The 18,061-nt window shown below is 37.7% G+C and overlaps 1 protein-coding gene across 1 annotated transcript; it reads left to right on the top strand.

Annotated features, from left to right (window-relative positions):
• Positions 1-12,120: 12,120 nt before the first annotated feature.
• Positions 12,121-17,114, top strand: LOC140156034 (kelch-like protein 15). The gene is made up of 4 exons (XM_072179140.1): positions 12,121-12,811; positions 13,712-13,969; positions 14,574-15,210; positions 16,390-17,114. Exons 1-4 carry the CDS (start codon positions 12,221-12,223, stop codon positions 16,821-16,823), a joined length of 1,920 nt encoding a protein of 639 aa, XP_072035241.1. The 5' UTR covers positions 12,121-12,220; the 3' UTR covers positions 16,824-17,114.
• The last annotated feature ends 947 nt before the right edge of the window (positions 17,115-18,061 follow it).

The following is an 18,061-nucleotide window of genomic DNA, read 5'->3' as shown; positions in this document are numbered from 1 at the left end:
CCTCTTTTGAAGTCGACTATACCCGATGACCCCCTTTTTTTAAAAGTCATACCCAATGACCCCCCTTTTTTTTAGTTGCGGCTACCCAATGACCCCCTTTTTTGGTTGCGGCTACCCAATGACTCCCTTTTTTCTCAGGGAATGGTCACTCAGATTAATGCTCATTATTATTGTTGAATTAGTGGTCACACTTGTTGCAGCTTATCAGTAGCCTGGGTCAGCAGGAGTGCAATTGTATCCTTTTTCATAGAGCAATGATTGTTCAAAATAAAATGTTTAATGTCAAATGGTTCCTAACAGCTAAAAACCTTATTTGTGAGCGGATTTCCACCGTTGAAAAAACAAAATGTATGTTTAATATATTAATTATTTCATTAGGCCAAAAAAAAAAAAAAACTATTTGTGTTGCCCTCAAGTGGAAAAATGGGAAAGTTGGGTCGGGCGGTCGGATTTTTTTTTTTTTTTTTTTTTTAACCTTCAGATTTTAAAAATCCTCAAATATTAAATAATGCTTCTTCAATTAGGGACATTTTGACTTCTGGATACCGGTTAGACATCAATTAAAGACTAGTCTTTCAATATAATATTAATTTTAAGTGAAAAACATTGATTTTTTGAACAAATCTGTAAAAATCATCATTCAAAAAAAAAAAAAAAAAAATTACGACCCTGATTTTTCAGGATTTAGGACCGGACGGTTGAGGGCAACACAACAATTTTTTTTTTTTTGCCTTAATAGCAATTTCCTAAGTTTCCATCCATAAATAACCACAGAGCATTATCTGTTTACAAAATAAGTGTTTATTTCAGATTTCCAATTATAGCCATGTTATCAGTATACTGATAAGAGGCCAATCCAGACTTTCTGGTCATATTTACATTGTTATAGTCAAAAACTGATACTTTGTCCTGGTAGTCCCTGGCAACCCAGTCTTCATGTGGCTCAGACGCAAACATACACAACAGAAACCGGCTGTGAAGGAGCCTATATGCACGTAAACAACTTTAATTCTTATTATAAAATCCGTTTTTTTTTATATTAGGAAAAACTCAGATACCATGGATGGATACTGACTATATATTTAGAGAACTTTGCCTACTAGGAATTTCATTGAAACGTAATGGGATAGGTGAAAAAGAATTGGACAAGTATTAATTCAAAAGAAAATATCCTATTTTGGTCAAAATTTAACCAATTTGAATATGTTGGGTGTCAATCTGGACTGAAAATGAGCCATTCGCCAGATTTCGTTGATTACAGCAAATTTCATCCATAAACAAAAAACTTATTCAGCACATTTCATATCTACCTAAACTCTTGAACAACCTCATCCTTTTTTCTGAAAATAACTACATTTTGAAGGTTATCACAAGAAACTCATGCATATGCAAAATGAAGCAATTCCCTATTGCTAACTTGGTAAAATGCACATTTGTAGCCCAATCCCGTACGTCATAGCACCCAATTTTGGTTTGTTGTTTCAAAATATTGCAATAACACATTAGTTCTTTCAAATATAAAACGCTAAAACCCAAATCTAGAACAAACGAACATAGCTGATCATTATATTTATAAAGATATAGCAAACTTTCCATGATAGAGATTCGACCCAAGATAAATTACACCTAAATTGAGTGTCATTTCAGTATTATACCCGCATGGCGAAAAATTATTATAATTAGTTCTCTGGGTTAATAGGATGAACAGATTTTAATCTTTCCCCAGAGTAGGCCAGTGCACATAAACGTTGAAAAAAAAAATACTACAATTTTCCCAAACAATATTACAATATTCAAGATGAGGCAGAACAATTGAATTATAAACCGTCTTCAAAATGTCTTCAACAAGGAAATTGGATTTTTTTTTCAGCATGAACATTCTTTTTTGAGATTTTTGTACAATTTGTTGGTTCTAAGACGAAGTATTGATAACACTAAGGCTTTTGCTCTCATGCACCCTCTAATTTGTTTTTGTTTACTGTTTGTTAACTTTGTTTATAGTCTGTATACCTTTCATGAATCAGTAATTTAGATATTGTTTTTTATTGTATCTTTAAATGTAAAAGTATACATTTTCAGAAAGGAAATGATGTAAGGAATCCAACTAGCGTAACAGATTCTTAAAATTTGATTGTACTTTACTGACTTGAGGAAGGTATACGGACTATAGAGTCTATTAACATAAATTCTATTTTGTCAGTATTTAGACTAAATTCATTACTTGGAAGCTATTTGTTGCTGGTGTTAAAATCATCATTTAAAGCTGGCTGCTACAGACTTGGAGTATTCTAAACTGAGCTCAAAAAGAAACTTATAATTTTTTACAACTTGTGAATCACAAGGTCATTAATACTGTCAATCAAAATGAACCAAAATTGCACACAGGATTACCTTAATACTCTACTCAAAACACATGTCAGTAACGAAGCAGTTGTTCAACTGACACAACGGCAAAATGCACTGTCATGGGACAGCTTCCTGGACTTACTTCACTTTCACAGCCCAACATTTGGCACCCAAGACAAAAAATCTGTGAGAATGCACACAAGATCCTTGCACAGATGATAAAACGGTGCTGCTTTCTGCTTTTCATACACTTTTTTCATGAAACAGGGCTGAGCTGTGATGTGGTCCAGGAAGCTGTCCCATGTCAGTGCATTTTGCTGTTGTGTCAGTTGGATAACTGCTTGGTTACAGACATGTGTTAAGAGTAGAGTTTTGAAGTAAATCTGTGTAATTTTGGTTCAATTTCGTGGACAGGATTTCAAGATATGACCTTGTGAAAAATGTTTAGTTTCTTTTTGATAGCCAATTTGATGTCACATATCTACATTATTCAATCTATTCCCAATTCTATTCCCAGTAATGTTTAAGTTCTAACTGAGACTAGTCTCAGGTTCTAATTACTGATTGATGATGTAAAATCAATAATATGTTACGAAGAATGTCTAGTAGAAATGTATTAACAATTTCACATCATCAAACATTTGGTAGAATTTAAACTTTACTGGAAATATAAAGTTCAAAAATCAAAATTCTTGTAAACAAATCCAATATTTGATGTTACATACCTTGATCAATGACAGTTTTGTGCTAACACTCGGCTCTTTCTGAAATTGAATAACCAATTCCTGCACCTCGATGACTGCTTCCTGGCGGAGCTGACGTTGGTAGCGCTGTTTGTTTTAGGACTTCATCATATTATGTGCGGAAGAAAGTAGTTCCCTTCATCTCCGGCTGTTGAGTGTTTTGGCCCCCTTTTTCCTAATCCAGATTGCTTCTTTGATAAATCTCTTCTTTCTGTTCTGTTCTCTATCTTTGATTTCTGATTGCTCCCATCCAATAACATGGGTTTTCCACAGAATCATGATCAGTTATTGCCAATTTGTTATCCACCTCTGTAATGGAGGCCTGTCTCTGGGATCGGGTGAAGGCTTTCTTAGAAGCCTTTGTGGCTTCGGTTTTGTGTTCTTTCAGTCTAGTACCAAAAAGTCTAGATGTTTTACCTACGTAGGACTTGTCACAATTGAGACAAGGTATTTTGTATACACAGTCTACCGTTTGAGTTACATCCTGTTTATCTTTTGGATGGACCAAAAAACTAATTGTCTGATGTGGTTTGAAGGCAGTTCTGATACCATGTTAATTGAACACCCACCATACACATTGGGAGAGCCCTTCTATATACATGTATACCCTTGGTTTGGACTCAGTTTGTTTCTTATCCTCCAGTTTCCTTTTGTTTGGTGTTTGCTTAAAGACCCATTCGGGGTATACTTTGAGAGCTTTTTTGATTTTGTGAACTTCCTCTTTTTTGTCTACCTCTTTGTGATTACCTTGTCCTTCCTATCCATTAATGTTCTTACGATGCTGAGTTTATGTTGCAATGGGTGATGCGAATTGAAATGCAAATATTAGTCGGCATGTGTCTTTTTCAACAGAAACGAAAGGAACTACTTTCTTCCGCACATATTTAACCAACTCCTAAAACAGCACCACCAACATCAGCTCCGCCAGGAGGCAACCATCGAGGTACAGGGATTGGTCTTTCAATTTCAGAAAGTGCTAAATGTTAGCACGAAACTGTTGTCATTGATCAAGGTATATAGAACTTATTTGTAGAATGGGAATAAATAACGTAGATATGTTACATTTAATATTCTACATCCACTAAAGAGTCTGTAGGGTCCTTGATACGTCACAATATATTACATAATTAGGAAGATCATTGATAGAAAGGCAAGAGGGCCATCTGCAGAAGTACATCAATATTAAACGTGATAGCAAGATTGTGTTTAGAAAACTGCTAGTCACAGTGCTTGCAGGTTGCTTGTTTTTGTGCAGAAGTGGACCTGTGTGTAGTTACTGTATTTTGTAAATAAAATCAAGTTGATTTGTAGTCAAATGTAGAAACTTAGAAATCCTGTTCAAGATTGTGTGAATGTCTAGGGGAGGGGGTTTCTCAACTTTGGTTTGGGTGGGGATGTGCAGCTGTGACTCCTTAAAACTACCCAACTTTAAACCAAATTTGAAGAAAAACAAACCTAAAATTATATCAATTTTTATGCGCATTTTGCTAGAAGACAATGAAAAATTGGCACTTTTTCAAGAAAATATTGAAAACACACCCTATGGTACACAAAATATTCATGAAATTGAGGGTCATTAATAAACCAAAATGGCTAAAATTTCACCCGGGCGAAGAATTTGCCGCACATCCCTCATTTCCACTAAGAATGCCTGGGTGTGTGATACCAGCAAATTGGAAAAACTTGTTCATATGTATACTGGAAGTATAGCATAGTATAGTCAGGCGGCGGATGACATGATCGAGCCGGCAACTCGTGAAACCGCCCGGCCGTATGGCATTTTCCATATACTCGTTTAGTTTTGTGGGGTTCATTATCGAACCCCAACGGTTTTAGCTTGTATTTATATTATTTATCAACATAGGCCTATTTGTTTGTGATATTTCAAGCGTTTTAAAATGTCAAAATAATCCCATTCAATTACACGGTTGACGATGAAAATTTACTGAATTTAGGGACTGCACGTCATACACCACCTGGTATAGTAGAAATAGTGAGGAGAGTAAGCACTTCTACCTTTTCATCCTAAATGTAAATCTTTAACCCTAAACACTACTACTTAAGGGGGTACATGTACTACACCCCTGGCCAATTTTGTGCCTATTTTTGCATTTTTATCAAACATAGGACATTGGTGACAAGTAAAATGTGCATACTATAGGGGCAAGGACAACAACTACTGTACTGAAAATTCAGCAACTCAAAGCAAGTACATAGTTATTGATTTATTGATCAAATAATGGTTTTCCCTCATTTTTGACTGTAGCTCCACAACTGTTGCCTGTGCTGAAATAAAATTTCCAGTGCAGTAGTTGTAGTCCTTGCCCCTATATAATATACATATCTTACTTGTCCCTTATGCACTATAATTTTTGAGAAAAATGCAAAAATAGGCAAAAAATTGGACAGGGGTGTAGTACCCCCTAAAACAGAAAAAAGAACCATTCTTTTACCACTGATTCCTGAATTTTTTGTTTACTTTGGATATTATTCATTTTGAAGATATCACTTATAACCTGTTAAAGTAATGTTGTATTAAAATGTTACTGTTTTGTTTTCTTTCATAAAGTGTAGTATGTTGTCATATGTCATTTTGTTGTCTGTGGTATACTTATTCAGTTTTGCATTTACTAGGTCAACCAGTGCTGGTTCCAAATGGAAGCATTCCCCTCATAAATTCCTCAAATTGACTATACAAAATTGACAATTCTTTTGTGCTAAATCTAATTTTCACTGAACTAGAATTGTGACATTCAGTCTCTTGAGTAAATCAACTTGGTGGTTTTTTAAAATCACTGAAACCCTACTATTTGATTGGGCAAATACTAGTAAAATGCTCAATTTGGACACTCCCCCCCCCCCCACACACACACACAAACAAATCTTGGTGCTATCACAGAGGCTAATAATAACAAGATTGCAGTATATCCTTTGTGTAAAAAAGCACAAAACAAATCCTAATCCTAACCCTATTATTATATTATGTGCTGTCTTACACAAAGGATTAACCAGAATTCTCACCAAACTCTATAACTGAAGTTTAAAAACTAGTAGTAAATGAAAAGTCATGGACTTTTGTGGATATTGGAATTGGGTGCCAAATTGTATATTAGACTGTATAATTATATGTACACTGGGGTAGTGCATTCTCAAAATGCCCCCCCTTTTTTTCGACATACAAAAAATCCCCCCCCCCCCCTTTACACATTCCAGATTTTGAGGAAAACCAATTCAAAATCTGAAATTGTTTAATCATGTGATGTGGATGCAGTGAGAAAATTTTGCATTTTTGGCCCCCACACATGTGTGGGGCTTATGTTTAATCATCCAGATGGTTGTTTCTTTGCTTGTTTGTTTGGCTGTCCGAGCGGAAACAAATTTAATCCACTGTGCAGCTCTAACGCAATAACCGATCAACTTCATTATTATGTTTTCAGGGTTATTAGGAGTTAAGAAAACCTAATAATGATAATATTGGATGGCTTATTTAAGCATGATACCATAACATATCGGATTAAGTCATACAAATATCGAACTCGCCGTTGGCTCGTCCGATATTTTTATGACTCATCCGATATGTTATGGTATCATGCTCAGCCATCCAATATTATATCAAACTTGTATGGTGATAGGATATGGTAGCCTGATGTACTGTATAGTTTTGTGTCATGTTATTTGCATATTTTTGAATATTAATGAGCTTATTTGCATATTCTTACATTTTCATTAATCCACTCTGCAGCTTAAACGCAATAACCAATCCACTTCAAATTTGGTTTGGTGATTGGATATGGTAGCCTTATGTGATATATAGTTTTGTGTCAGGTTATTTGCATATTTATGAATATTAATGAGCTTATTTGCACATTTTGCCTACATGTTCATTAATCCACTCTGAAGCTTAAACGCAATAACCAATCAACTTCAAATTTGGTTTGGTGATTGGATACGAGGAACCAGTTAGATTTCATAACAATAAATGACAGATTTAGAAGAGCAGTGCAACATGCGAAGACACACCCAGGGGCAGACTGTAGTATGCACACTTCGTTGTAAGCTGAGAAAGTTGAAGAGATCAAAGATCACAAAGAAGGTAGATTTTGAACAGCTGAAAAAACCAGAGATCTGAATGGAGTATTTCATCAAAGTGGAGAACAGGTTTGAGCAACTTTCAGACGAAGGAGATGAGATGACATGTGAATCAATGAGAGATATCTTAGTTGAAAGAGCAGAGGAATACCTGCCAAAGAAGGAAGAGAGAAAGTAAAAGCAAGTGGATGACAGAAGAAATTCAATCAATGATGAGAAACAGGCAAAAGATCATGGACAGGGATTTGAAAGAATATAGAGAGTTGGACAGGCAAATAAAGAAAAGTTGCAAGGAGGCCAAAGAGACCTGGCTGATTAGTGAAAATTGAGAGTCAATTTGGAGAGAATCGGAATGTGTACCAGAGGATAAATGAGATCTCAGGCAGGAAATCAGGCTGTTCAAGCTCTGGGTGCATCAAGGCAAACAATGGTACTATGCTGGTAGGGAAAGATGAGGTAATGAAAAGATGGAATGAATATGTTGGCGAGTTATTTAACAATGTAAGGGACGGTTTACCAAGCTCAAATCTGAAAGACTGGCTAAAAGAAAGGGGAGCTGAACATAAAGCGACAGAGCTTCTGGAGATGGCATATGACAGAGAATTGTGGAATGACATGATCGCCAACGTCCTAGGATATGGCAGAGAGAGATTGGATATGGTAGCCTTGTGTGATTATAGTTTTGTGTCATGTTATTTGCATATTTATGAATATTGATGAGCTTATTTGCATATTTTGCCTACATTTTCATCAATCCACTCTGCAGCTTAAACGCAATAACCAATCAACTTCAAATTTGGTTTGGTGATTGGATATGGCAGCCTTGTGTGATGTATAGTTTTGTGTCATGTTATTTGCATATCTATGAATATTAATGAGCTTATTTGCATATTTTGCATACATTTTCATTAATCCACTCTGCAGTATAATCGCAAAGGCCGATCAACTTCTTTGCTCCCCCCTTTACATATGCCAAATTTTGGGATCTCAAAAATGAAAATTGCTTGCCCCCCCCTCTCGGCTGGCCAAAATTGCTCCCCCCCCCTTTCGGCTTGCTTAAAATTTCTTGCCCTCCCCACCCCCACCCACATTTTACCCTCCTCCCCAGCACCTTACTCTTTGCCCTTCCCTCTCTTCAATATGGCCTGACACTTACATTTTTGGTGTAAAAAACTCTTCATAGTCCCGGTAAAAAATGGAGCCTATGCAAAATATATCAGAGTACCAAGGGAACCAAATGTGAGTGACTCTTGATGTTTTGACCAAAACAGTAGAACTCAACATTACAAATCTGTTCCGACTCCAATGTGCATGGGCGAAAGGTCATGGCCGGATTTACCTCTTTGGGGGGCCAAAAAAAAATTGGAGGCCCCAAACGATCCGTGAGGAAGGCATGTGCATCAAGTGGCCAAGTCTTTAGACTCCACTGGGACATTTGCGTGTGAAGCGCGCAAAAAAAAAATCAATTTTAGACTAGTTTAGCCCTAATTGAAGCTGAATTTTGCTACATTTTGTATATAACAAGCCAGTGCGCGCAAAATTTTGCATTTTTTGTAGCCTATTTTGGCCCAAAACATGGTGTTTTTCAGCTAAAATGGAAGATGCACACCGCACAGGGCAATTTTGGGGGCCCCAAACATTTGGGCCATCTGGCCCTATGGTAAATCCGGCCCTGTGAAAGGTTCTCTGAATAATATCATGGCTGGAACCGGTAAGGAGGCGCGAGTGTCTGCTGAAATTCTGGATGCAGGGTGGTATCTCAAATTTCAGTCTCGACTTGTTTCAAAAAACCAATTTTAAGTAAGATTTAAATCTTTGGTGCCACCAAAATATGAAAAATGGTTATTGGGTAGAAAAACAAACTTATCTTCATGCGTATTACCCGTGTATTTCAATGGGACTTTATTTAGTGGTGTGCGCCCATATGGCCTGTGCCTGTAGTCTCCACAACAGCCAGTGAGTTTGGTGCCGCTCACTTTGTATAGAGGGAGCGTGGTAACCGAACCGGCTGCGGAGTGTGGAGGAGACTACTGTACCTTAAGTGTGACGGGCTGTCTTTACTCATTAATTGGCGCGATCGAATTGAGAAAAGAATCGACTCGGCAAATTTTATACTTGCTGGCTTTATAATTGATTTATCTGTTGCGCCTTATGTACCAAGGCTAGTGGTTCTTTAAGAGGCTAATGCTGTAACTGGTAAGTACATCTTCCCTCATCCGGATCTACCTGAGACATTCTACTCCCTTGAGTTTCACCTGACAAGAAGCTAGAAGTGAATTGACGATGTACATTAAAGCCTATACAAATTTATACATTGTATCATGTAGTGCAAGTAGTCCTATGTTACTTCTACGTTGATCAGTGGCGATGGCGTAACTACGGGGGGGGCAACGTGCCCCGGGCGCCAACCTTAGGGGGCCGGGGGTGCCAAATTGACCAATTCAGCATCAATTCTGCACCTCTCCAAGCGATGAAAGCCCGGATGAAAGTCATAATTTTCGCCCACATTTCAGCACAAAATCAATGTAAAGAACTTTTAAAGACCGATAGGCCTACCGGTATTCAACTTCTAGTAACCAAAATTAATTAGAGTATAGGCCTTATTTGTCCAAAATTATGTGTGCTCCCCGCTCAATTGTTTCAAAACTGGGGTATCTTTCGCCCCTAGCTATGCCACTGCCCAGGTCTAAGATATTCTCCGGGGGGGGTAGGGGTGCCAATTTTGTTTCTTGCCCTGGGCGCTACCAACCCTAGTTATGCTGACGTTGATATTTTATAAACAGGACCTGTTGAAGGTACACTTGTCCGGGGTGCATGAATTCCATGAGAAAATGCCCTCGAGCACTCGAATTACGTTTGGCCATGAAATGAAAGACAGAAGAATAATGAAAAAGTTACCTCACTTGTTTTCAGAAATTATGTGACGGGAAACTCAGGATCGACTGTTAGTTGCCTTATACATGAGACACCCCTGCCCTCCCCGACAAATACCCCCAGCCAGGTCAAAATAGTTCTCACTTAAAACTCAAAATTAGTAAACTAAAGTTTCCACTTTTTTCGGAAAAGTTGAAATTCACTTTCCCCCTCCGGCTTCCCCCCCAAAAAAAAAAAATTCCTGGCACCGCCACTGATGTAGTAGGTCTCAAAATTGTGCTCAAGTGGGAAATGATGTCCACCATGTCCACTTTATACTTGATGTTGATTTTAGATTGTAGTGGTCAGGTGAAGATGTGGAATATAAATGTGCCCCAAGGGGTCCCTATGGCAGAATTTGAAAATGCTCAAGTATCTCAAATTGTTTCTCCTGGTATAATGGTACAAGGAACAACAAGTCAATCATTTCATTACTCTGAAATGTTTAGATTTGGAGATATGGCCGAAATAATTCAAAGGTCAACAACCTTTTGCATGGGGTCAATTTTTTCAACATTCCCGATACCGATGGGCATTTGCTATTGTATCAAATTTCAAGAAAACCAGGGAATGGTACATACATAGGCCTTTATTTGGAATACCAAGTATCAATTGGTGGATGTCCCACTTGAGCACAATTCTGAGACTGACTAATGGTGTTGGCCATAGTAAAAATACTTGTCATTATATTTTGACCCTGAAGTCACTCATCCAATTCCATTGTGTGTTTGTACCAAAGATTTGCTTTTTCTATTAAAAGACCATATTGAATGATAATCGTAAATCGTAAATTCTTTAGAAATGCCTAATATAGAAATGTATTTACCCAGGTAGCCAGTTTCAAAAGAGATTTGCATAAACATGATAAAGGTAGCCTATACTGTCTCCCTGATAGGCCTACTACATGTACTTAAAATGACAAATTAAACCCACTTAATATGTTACAAAGTTCTGATTTACTACCATTGTCCACATTTCCTCAACAAGATGTCAGCTGTGGCATGGAGCATGCTAGAGATCTTTCCCCGGCCAGTTCCCCCCAATAAAACCCAAAAAAATTGAAAATGAGCAACTTTTGCAGCAATTTAGCAGAATTTTTATGATTTTTGACCCCTGAAATTCACTTTGACAGCCCCCAATTCCCCAGGAAAATATTTCTGAAAATGATCCTTATGACTTTCTTAACACATTAAAAATATTTATGACCCCAAAGGTCAAAGTTACAGGGTCATAGGTCAAATTTTAAAATTGGTCCAAACTTTTTTTGCCCAGTACTCGAGAATCTAAAAAGTAAGAGGGAGTAGGAATCGGACCATTAAATAATATATACCGTAACCATTCAGGTATAAGCCCACCCCCCCTAGATGGGCAATTTCACTTCAAAAATGGGGGTGGGCTTATAACCGGGGAGGGGTTAGTAGTTGAATTTAAAAATAAGAAAAATCTTCCCGATTCAATGTATCAGTAATTTCTATCATCTTTGTCAATTTTTTTACAATTTTAAGTATGGAATGTTAAGTTTTAACTGATATTTTTTTAATATTTGTTCTTAAATGTGAAAGAAAAGCATTGATATGATTTAAAAACTTACCCAAAATGACTACTGGGCTTATACCCAAGTGCACCCTTGTTCCCTGAATGGTTTGAAAAAGAGGGGGTGGGCTTATAGCCGAAGGTGAGCTTATACCCGAGTGGTTACGGTACATTACTCTAGGTACTCAAAATATTTAAAGGATCAGGAATATTGACAATCTTGAATTTCCTCCTGTTCTGTTCTCATGGTGCTGATCAAGGTGTTTTTTGGTTTCATGGGACTATGAACGCGGTTGTGAAAAAGTTGAATTTCATGATTATTATTGAATGAAATTACATTGGATTTAAATGTTACTGCAGGTTTTGTAAAATGCTAATTCTGATCCTTTACATATTTTGAGTATTGTACTACATTTTTAAATTTGTTCAATATGCCTTAATTTCAAATCAAATATGGTAAAAGATGTTTACAAAAATAATATTTAAAAATGGTATTATAGAATCTTCTTGATGTAACTTTTGAATATTTTTCTTTCAACTTTCTTTTTAGGCACATCCAACAACTACACACCAAAATTGAGTCATCTACCAACAAAATGGCATCCAGCTGGGAGTACCCAAAAGAACTTGTAAGGGGCTTGAACAATCTGCGAGAGCAAAATCAATTGTGTGATGTCATCATCAGTGTGGGTGGGAAATCTTTCCATGCACACAAAACTGTTCTTGCAGCTACTGGCGACTATTTTCTGGAAATGTTTACATCTGGATTTAGAGAAAGTTCAGAAAATATGATCAAAATAGATGGTAGTGCAGCGGCTTTTGAGATATTACTCAACTTTGCATACACTGGTGAGGTAGATTCACAGGTATCTACTTGTATCTATGAGGTACTTGAGATGGCGTGCTATATGCAGTTTACAAGATTTGCTCAGACCTGCTCTTCTGTTGTAGAAGATGTGCTGTTGGAAAACACATACAAGCTGTCTGTAAGTGATGTTTGGAAGGTCATGTTACTTGCTGGGAAACACACCTACATGAAACAGCTTCATGAGGTTTCGCTGCATTATTTGGAGGATCATGTGGAAGGTTTGAAGTGCTTGGATACATTTCTAGAGAATACAAGTATGACTTTCTTGCAAGCTTTTCTGTCTCGGGAAAACCTAGCGAATGAAGATGATGAAAAACAAGTAAGTAAACCTACTACCTTTTTCCTTTAAATGACATGAATCCTGTGATTTCATTGGTCAAACACCCAGGTCAAACACCACTTAAATAAAAGTCTGTTACCTGTGTAGGCCTACCTGTGCATAACAACACATGCAATATCCTAAGACACATGCAAACTTCATGTGCGGCATGGCTGTACTGTACAAAAGCCAAGGTAGAAATTGGTATACTTTTTTAGACTAAATTTTCAATTTGAAGTTGGAGATAATAGAATTCACTATAAAAAGATAAACTGTTCACTAAAGGATAAAATGCATTACCCTCTGCTTAAAAATGTTAAGGGTCCAGTGAGAATCTAAGGGGTCCAGTCCGAAGTTCCGGCTTCTTATGTTTTGCTTGTTTGTTTGTTTGTTTTATTTCTTTTGCCTGGGTTACTCATTCATTGGATGTTTTAAGGTATCCTCTGTTCTTCCATGAGGCCTAGGGTTTGCCGTATAGCGATATCAATCTCGTGTTGCAAATACATGGTCAGTTTGAACTTGTATAAGGGGCCCAAAACAAAAAGTAAGGGGTCATGGACGGTATACACAGACGCACAAGAATATGACCCCTGCCCGTTTGTTCTCCGTTTAGAAATTGTACTGTATTGAAACAAAATGGGCAAAGATCTATTGATTTTGCCTATTTGATAATGTTGCCCCTCCCCACCCCACCACTTGGTGACTGCAGTACATCCTTGGACCCCACCATGAGGGGTCCAATGCGGGCCCCTGGAATGTTAGCCCTCACACCTTTAGTCATCACATTTAATTACTGCCTTAGTGGTAATTGTAAAAGTATATTTGAAATGATCGATACGTGTCGTGGAGTGATACATACATTTTACTTATTTAAATGCTTTTATGTACTATCAATCACAGGTCCTAGAGTTGGTAATCAACTGGCTGAAACATGACTGGGAAAACCGGAAGAAACACTCACACCAACTTCTACAGAAGGTTCGTCTTGGACTCGTGGCTTCAGAAGATATCAAAGAGCTTGTTAGTGCAGAAATACTCGGCATTCCAGAGTGTTTAGAATTGGTTAACCAGGTGCTTCAGGTACAAGCATCCAAGAAACCTAGAGATGTCCTAGCAACTAAGAACCCAGATATTGCAGCAACAAGAAGTACTATTACGGTATGTACATGAAGACCTATATGATGTCCTCCTATAGAACTGCATGTTAAGTGACCAAAATAACCAGTAGGGTTAATTTCTTTCAATCTACATTGTTATTTCAGGTCGAAATGAACAGAAACCCTTTCTGACAATTATTACTATATGTCATACTATTTCAGCATTTTAGTATAGAATTACATATATTTAAAATTTGAAGGAAATCATACATTAAGGCTTTAACCAAGTTCATTGCTTTTAAAACTATAGATTCACACAAAATAACTTACTTGTTTGTCGACACCAGATTTTACTGTTTTTTACCCATGGTTTAGAGTACACATCATATTTTATTTCTTAATAATATTGCTGCACTCACATGTTAAGATGGCAGGTATGTGCAGCATTCAAGGTCAGACGCTGACAATATTTAGTATATTTTAGCTCCACAGCCTATATAATGTGGCCCAATTTGAGTTCATTAGTGAGTGCTCTCCCCCACCTTGCTTGTGCAAGGCTGCATGGTAACACCACATGGTGTGGGTGATAAGTGCGGAAGTTATATTGTTGTTTTGTTCGTTTTTAACAAGACTGATCAGTCATAAATTTTGTTGTTCATTAACAGGCACCAATTGTATCACATGGTGGGAGATTTACATTTTATGCAGTCGAGCATAAAGACTGGATTGATCTGGAGAAGTTTGACCCATTGCCTAGTAAAACTGCTAAGTACTCAATGGTTGTTGCAGATGGTATCCTGTATGCAGTAGGAGGGAAAACTGGAAAGGAATTCTACAGTTACCAAGCTAGAGACAACAAGTGGCTCCAGTTGCCGTCAATCTCCCAATGTCAGAAGAAAACCACATTGGTGTCTTTAGGGCGTTACATATATGCAATTGGCATGATTCGTAGTCCAAGACTTTTTGTTGAGTTTGAAGGTCCAGGAATAATGATGGAGCGCTATGATATAAATGAGAAGAAGTGGGAAGTTATGAAACCACCACCAAACAATTACAAACAGGATTTGTTTCGTTTCATGACACCTCAAAATGGGCCCCGGAAGTTGTCTGATTATATGAGATCAGTGCCAATCAATGATCCACTGGGTATGATACAAGGTATATCTGCAGTGGTATTTGAAGGAAAGATCTTTGTGAGCAGTGCAAGGCGAATGAGAGGCAGATTTCTTTATGAGAATGTGTATTACACATTTGAAGAGCTGATTGTGTATGAACCAGACTCGGAAAACTGGCAAATAAATGGTAAGTCTTTGGAAGTTTAAAAGTTCACCAAAGGAAACGGCAAAAAATAAAATAGGGAACAAAATCCTGATTGAAAAATCATTCAATTCAGCCCCAAAATAACACTAGAAAGTTTCCGAACAAGTTCATTTGGAATGTTAGATTCTACTGTTAACATAGTTCTTTCTGAACAATTCCAGGAAGTGTTTACTCACATTTTTAGTAATGTTACACCACTCCATTATTAGTGTCATCAAATTGGTAACCCATCACATCTTACTGTTTCCTTTTATACTAGCGACAGGAACTGCCGTTGAGGGTGTGATGAATTGGTCAAAGATATTATCATGCACATATTTTGGGGGGCTTTGAGCGCCAGCCCCGGGTCAAAGTAGAGGCGGCAAAAACGAAGGGGCGGAAGAAGAAGGGCGGCAAAAACAGGGCGGCTAAAATGAAGGGGCGGCAAAACGAATTAGCAAAGAAAAAAGGGCGCAAAAACTTGAAAAAGCATAAAAAAAATTTTAAAAAGGTTACTTTTAGGGCACTAGCGCCTAAAATCCTTTCTTTTTTTTTTTTTGCTCTTCACTTTTCAAACGACCGTGAAAAAAATTGGGTTCACCTTTTCGGCCTGTTAAGGAAGGGGCGGCGAAATTGTTTCTTCTTCAGCCCCCCGGGGTTGGGGCGGCCACGGTACGCCACCGATTATTGAGTGAGTAGGCCCCCTCGTCCTTATTCAGAGTGTCTTTTCCTTTTTGGCATATCCAGATGGCTTCTTTTAGCCATCTAGTGGTCTTGTCAGCTTCTCTGACGTGAACTCTGCGAGTCCTCCCAATTGATGGAAATATGATTGGTATCAGTGATAGCTGACTTATGAATGTCTGTGATAGATGATTTGTGGTTGGCTTGTGTGTCATGGCTTAGTTTTGAGTTTATCCACCTCTTTTTGGTGTTCTTTGAAATGAACGCCAAAAGGATGACCGATTTCACCAACATATGCACTAACATAGTCCTGGCAGGGGATTTCTTAGGTCGCCAAAATTTGGATGATCAGCTAGCTGTCTGCGTAGGAAAGTGCTGAAGACAGTCTATCATCTAAAAATGAGCATTTGTGCATAATTCATACTTCTGCCTAACACCAACCATCATTCTAATGTTGTTATCATCATCATATCATTATTATTATTGTTATTATTATTACAGAGATTGCACGAAGAGAACTAGATGAGGAATGGGAGGATGCATATGTCGTGGAGCCCCACCTTTTTGTCTACCAAGATCAGTTGTACCGAATCTTCGACCAGAATGACAAAATATCAGATCATGTCATGCATGTCAGCCTTGTGATTCTCAGATCCAAAGATGATGGCACCACGGAAGTGAAAGTAGGAAAAAATCTCAGCCAAGCCAATCTGCCTGCAGGAAGCAAAGAGGGTACCAGTGCTTTTTGTATTGGGGACAACATATTTGTCACAGACAGTGGAGTTGTTTGTATCCATGATGGTCAGGATTTGGAACCTGGTAATCTGTGTCCTTTTCCAAAATTTCCTACTTACAGCTTGTCTAGTAACCCGGTGTGGTTTACATTTGATAGGAAAAAGTTGAGCATTGAGTATTACACATTATTATTATACTAGATATTTTGATTAAATGAACACAGCTTTTAACAGCTGTATTCGATCCAACCGCGATGGTATACCGCATATTGTAAACTACAATGCAAACGCATGACCTTGGATACAACAGTTAAAATACTAACCAATTAGTAGTAAGTTGACAAGTGTAAAGTGAGGAGATGATTTGCACACTTTAACATCATTCTATATTTCTATAAAGGTGCATATAAGTATGCCACATGCATCCATAGGTGTAGACCCCCCCAATATTTTGCCAGGGGGGTGGTCCATACAATCATTCCCCCCAATGTTGATGCCTGTATGTGGGCTTTTGACCAAATTAACCTCATATTTGGCAATTTTAGCCTAAAAGTGCAAATTTTTGCTCGCTTCGTGCGCATTTATTCAACTTTTTGTACCACATTTCGACGTAAATAGCTTCAAAGTTTTCTGTTTGCGCATTTGTGCCATTAACTTATTCTGTCACCAAAAGGTGCTGGATTCACTTTACTTCAAGAAATTTTTTCCAACCCATCCCCCCAATGTCAACAAGAAATCTACGCCACTGGCCACATCCCCTCTACTAAAAATTCCTTCCCTCCCCAAGATTACTACACTACTGATTTAAGGTGGCTCTAAAGGCAATCTCTTATTTGTTTGAAAGTTTGTTGAGTTTTGTTTAGTTAGACTAGTAGTACAATGTAGTATAGTCTGGCTGCCAGAAAATTCGAAAATAAGTTTACTGGAACTCTGCCAGCATTGAGCATTTTGAGATATGGCGGGTTAAAGTTCACCCAGAGGTCAAAATTCAAAACAAAACTATGGACACCAAAACAAGTTTCTGTGGCAAAATTGAGTTTGGCAGCCTGACTATAGTGTAGAACATGCTATTTTTATTTAATTATGTAGCTTTGTATATTCCCCAATGTGTTGTATTTATCGTTAAAATATTATCTCTAACCACGCTAGCTAGCTCCCATGGCCTATTTCCATTGAAATACACTAGAGCAACATGAAAATGATATAATTAAGTATTATCAATGGAATGAATGCTTCTAATCAAAAGAAAAAAATGTGCACCCAATATGTTTCATTTGTACCGAGACCCCGACCGAGACCCTTTGCTGGTGATTGTAGTTTTATTTTCAGTCTAGTTATCACCTGGCATATTCTAAGGGGGGTTAACATAAATGACAGGTATATTCCCCCGGAAAGACCCCTGTGTTTAGACCTTGCAGCTCCAAATGAAGTTACAAAAT

Source organism: Amphiura filiformis, chromosome 6, assembly GCF_039555335.1.
Source record: "Amphiura filiformis chromosome 6, Afil_fr2py, whole genome shotgun sequence".
Classification (NCBI taxonomy): Eukaryota; Metazoa; Echinodermata; class Ophiuroidea; order Amphilepidida; family Amphiuridae; genus Amphiura; species Amphiura filiformis.
The sequence above is the reverse complement of the archived record's forward strand: the minus strand, read 5'-3'. Positions and strand labels throughout refer to the sequence as shown.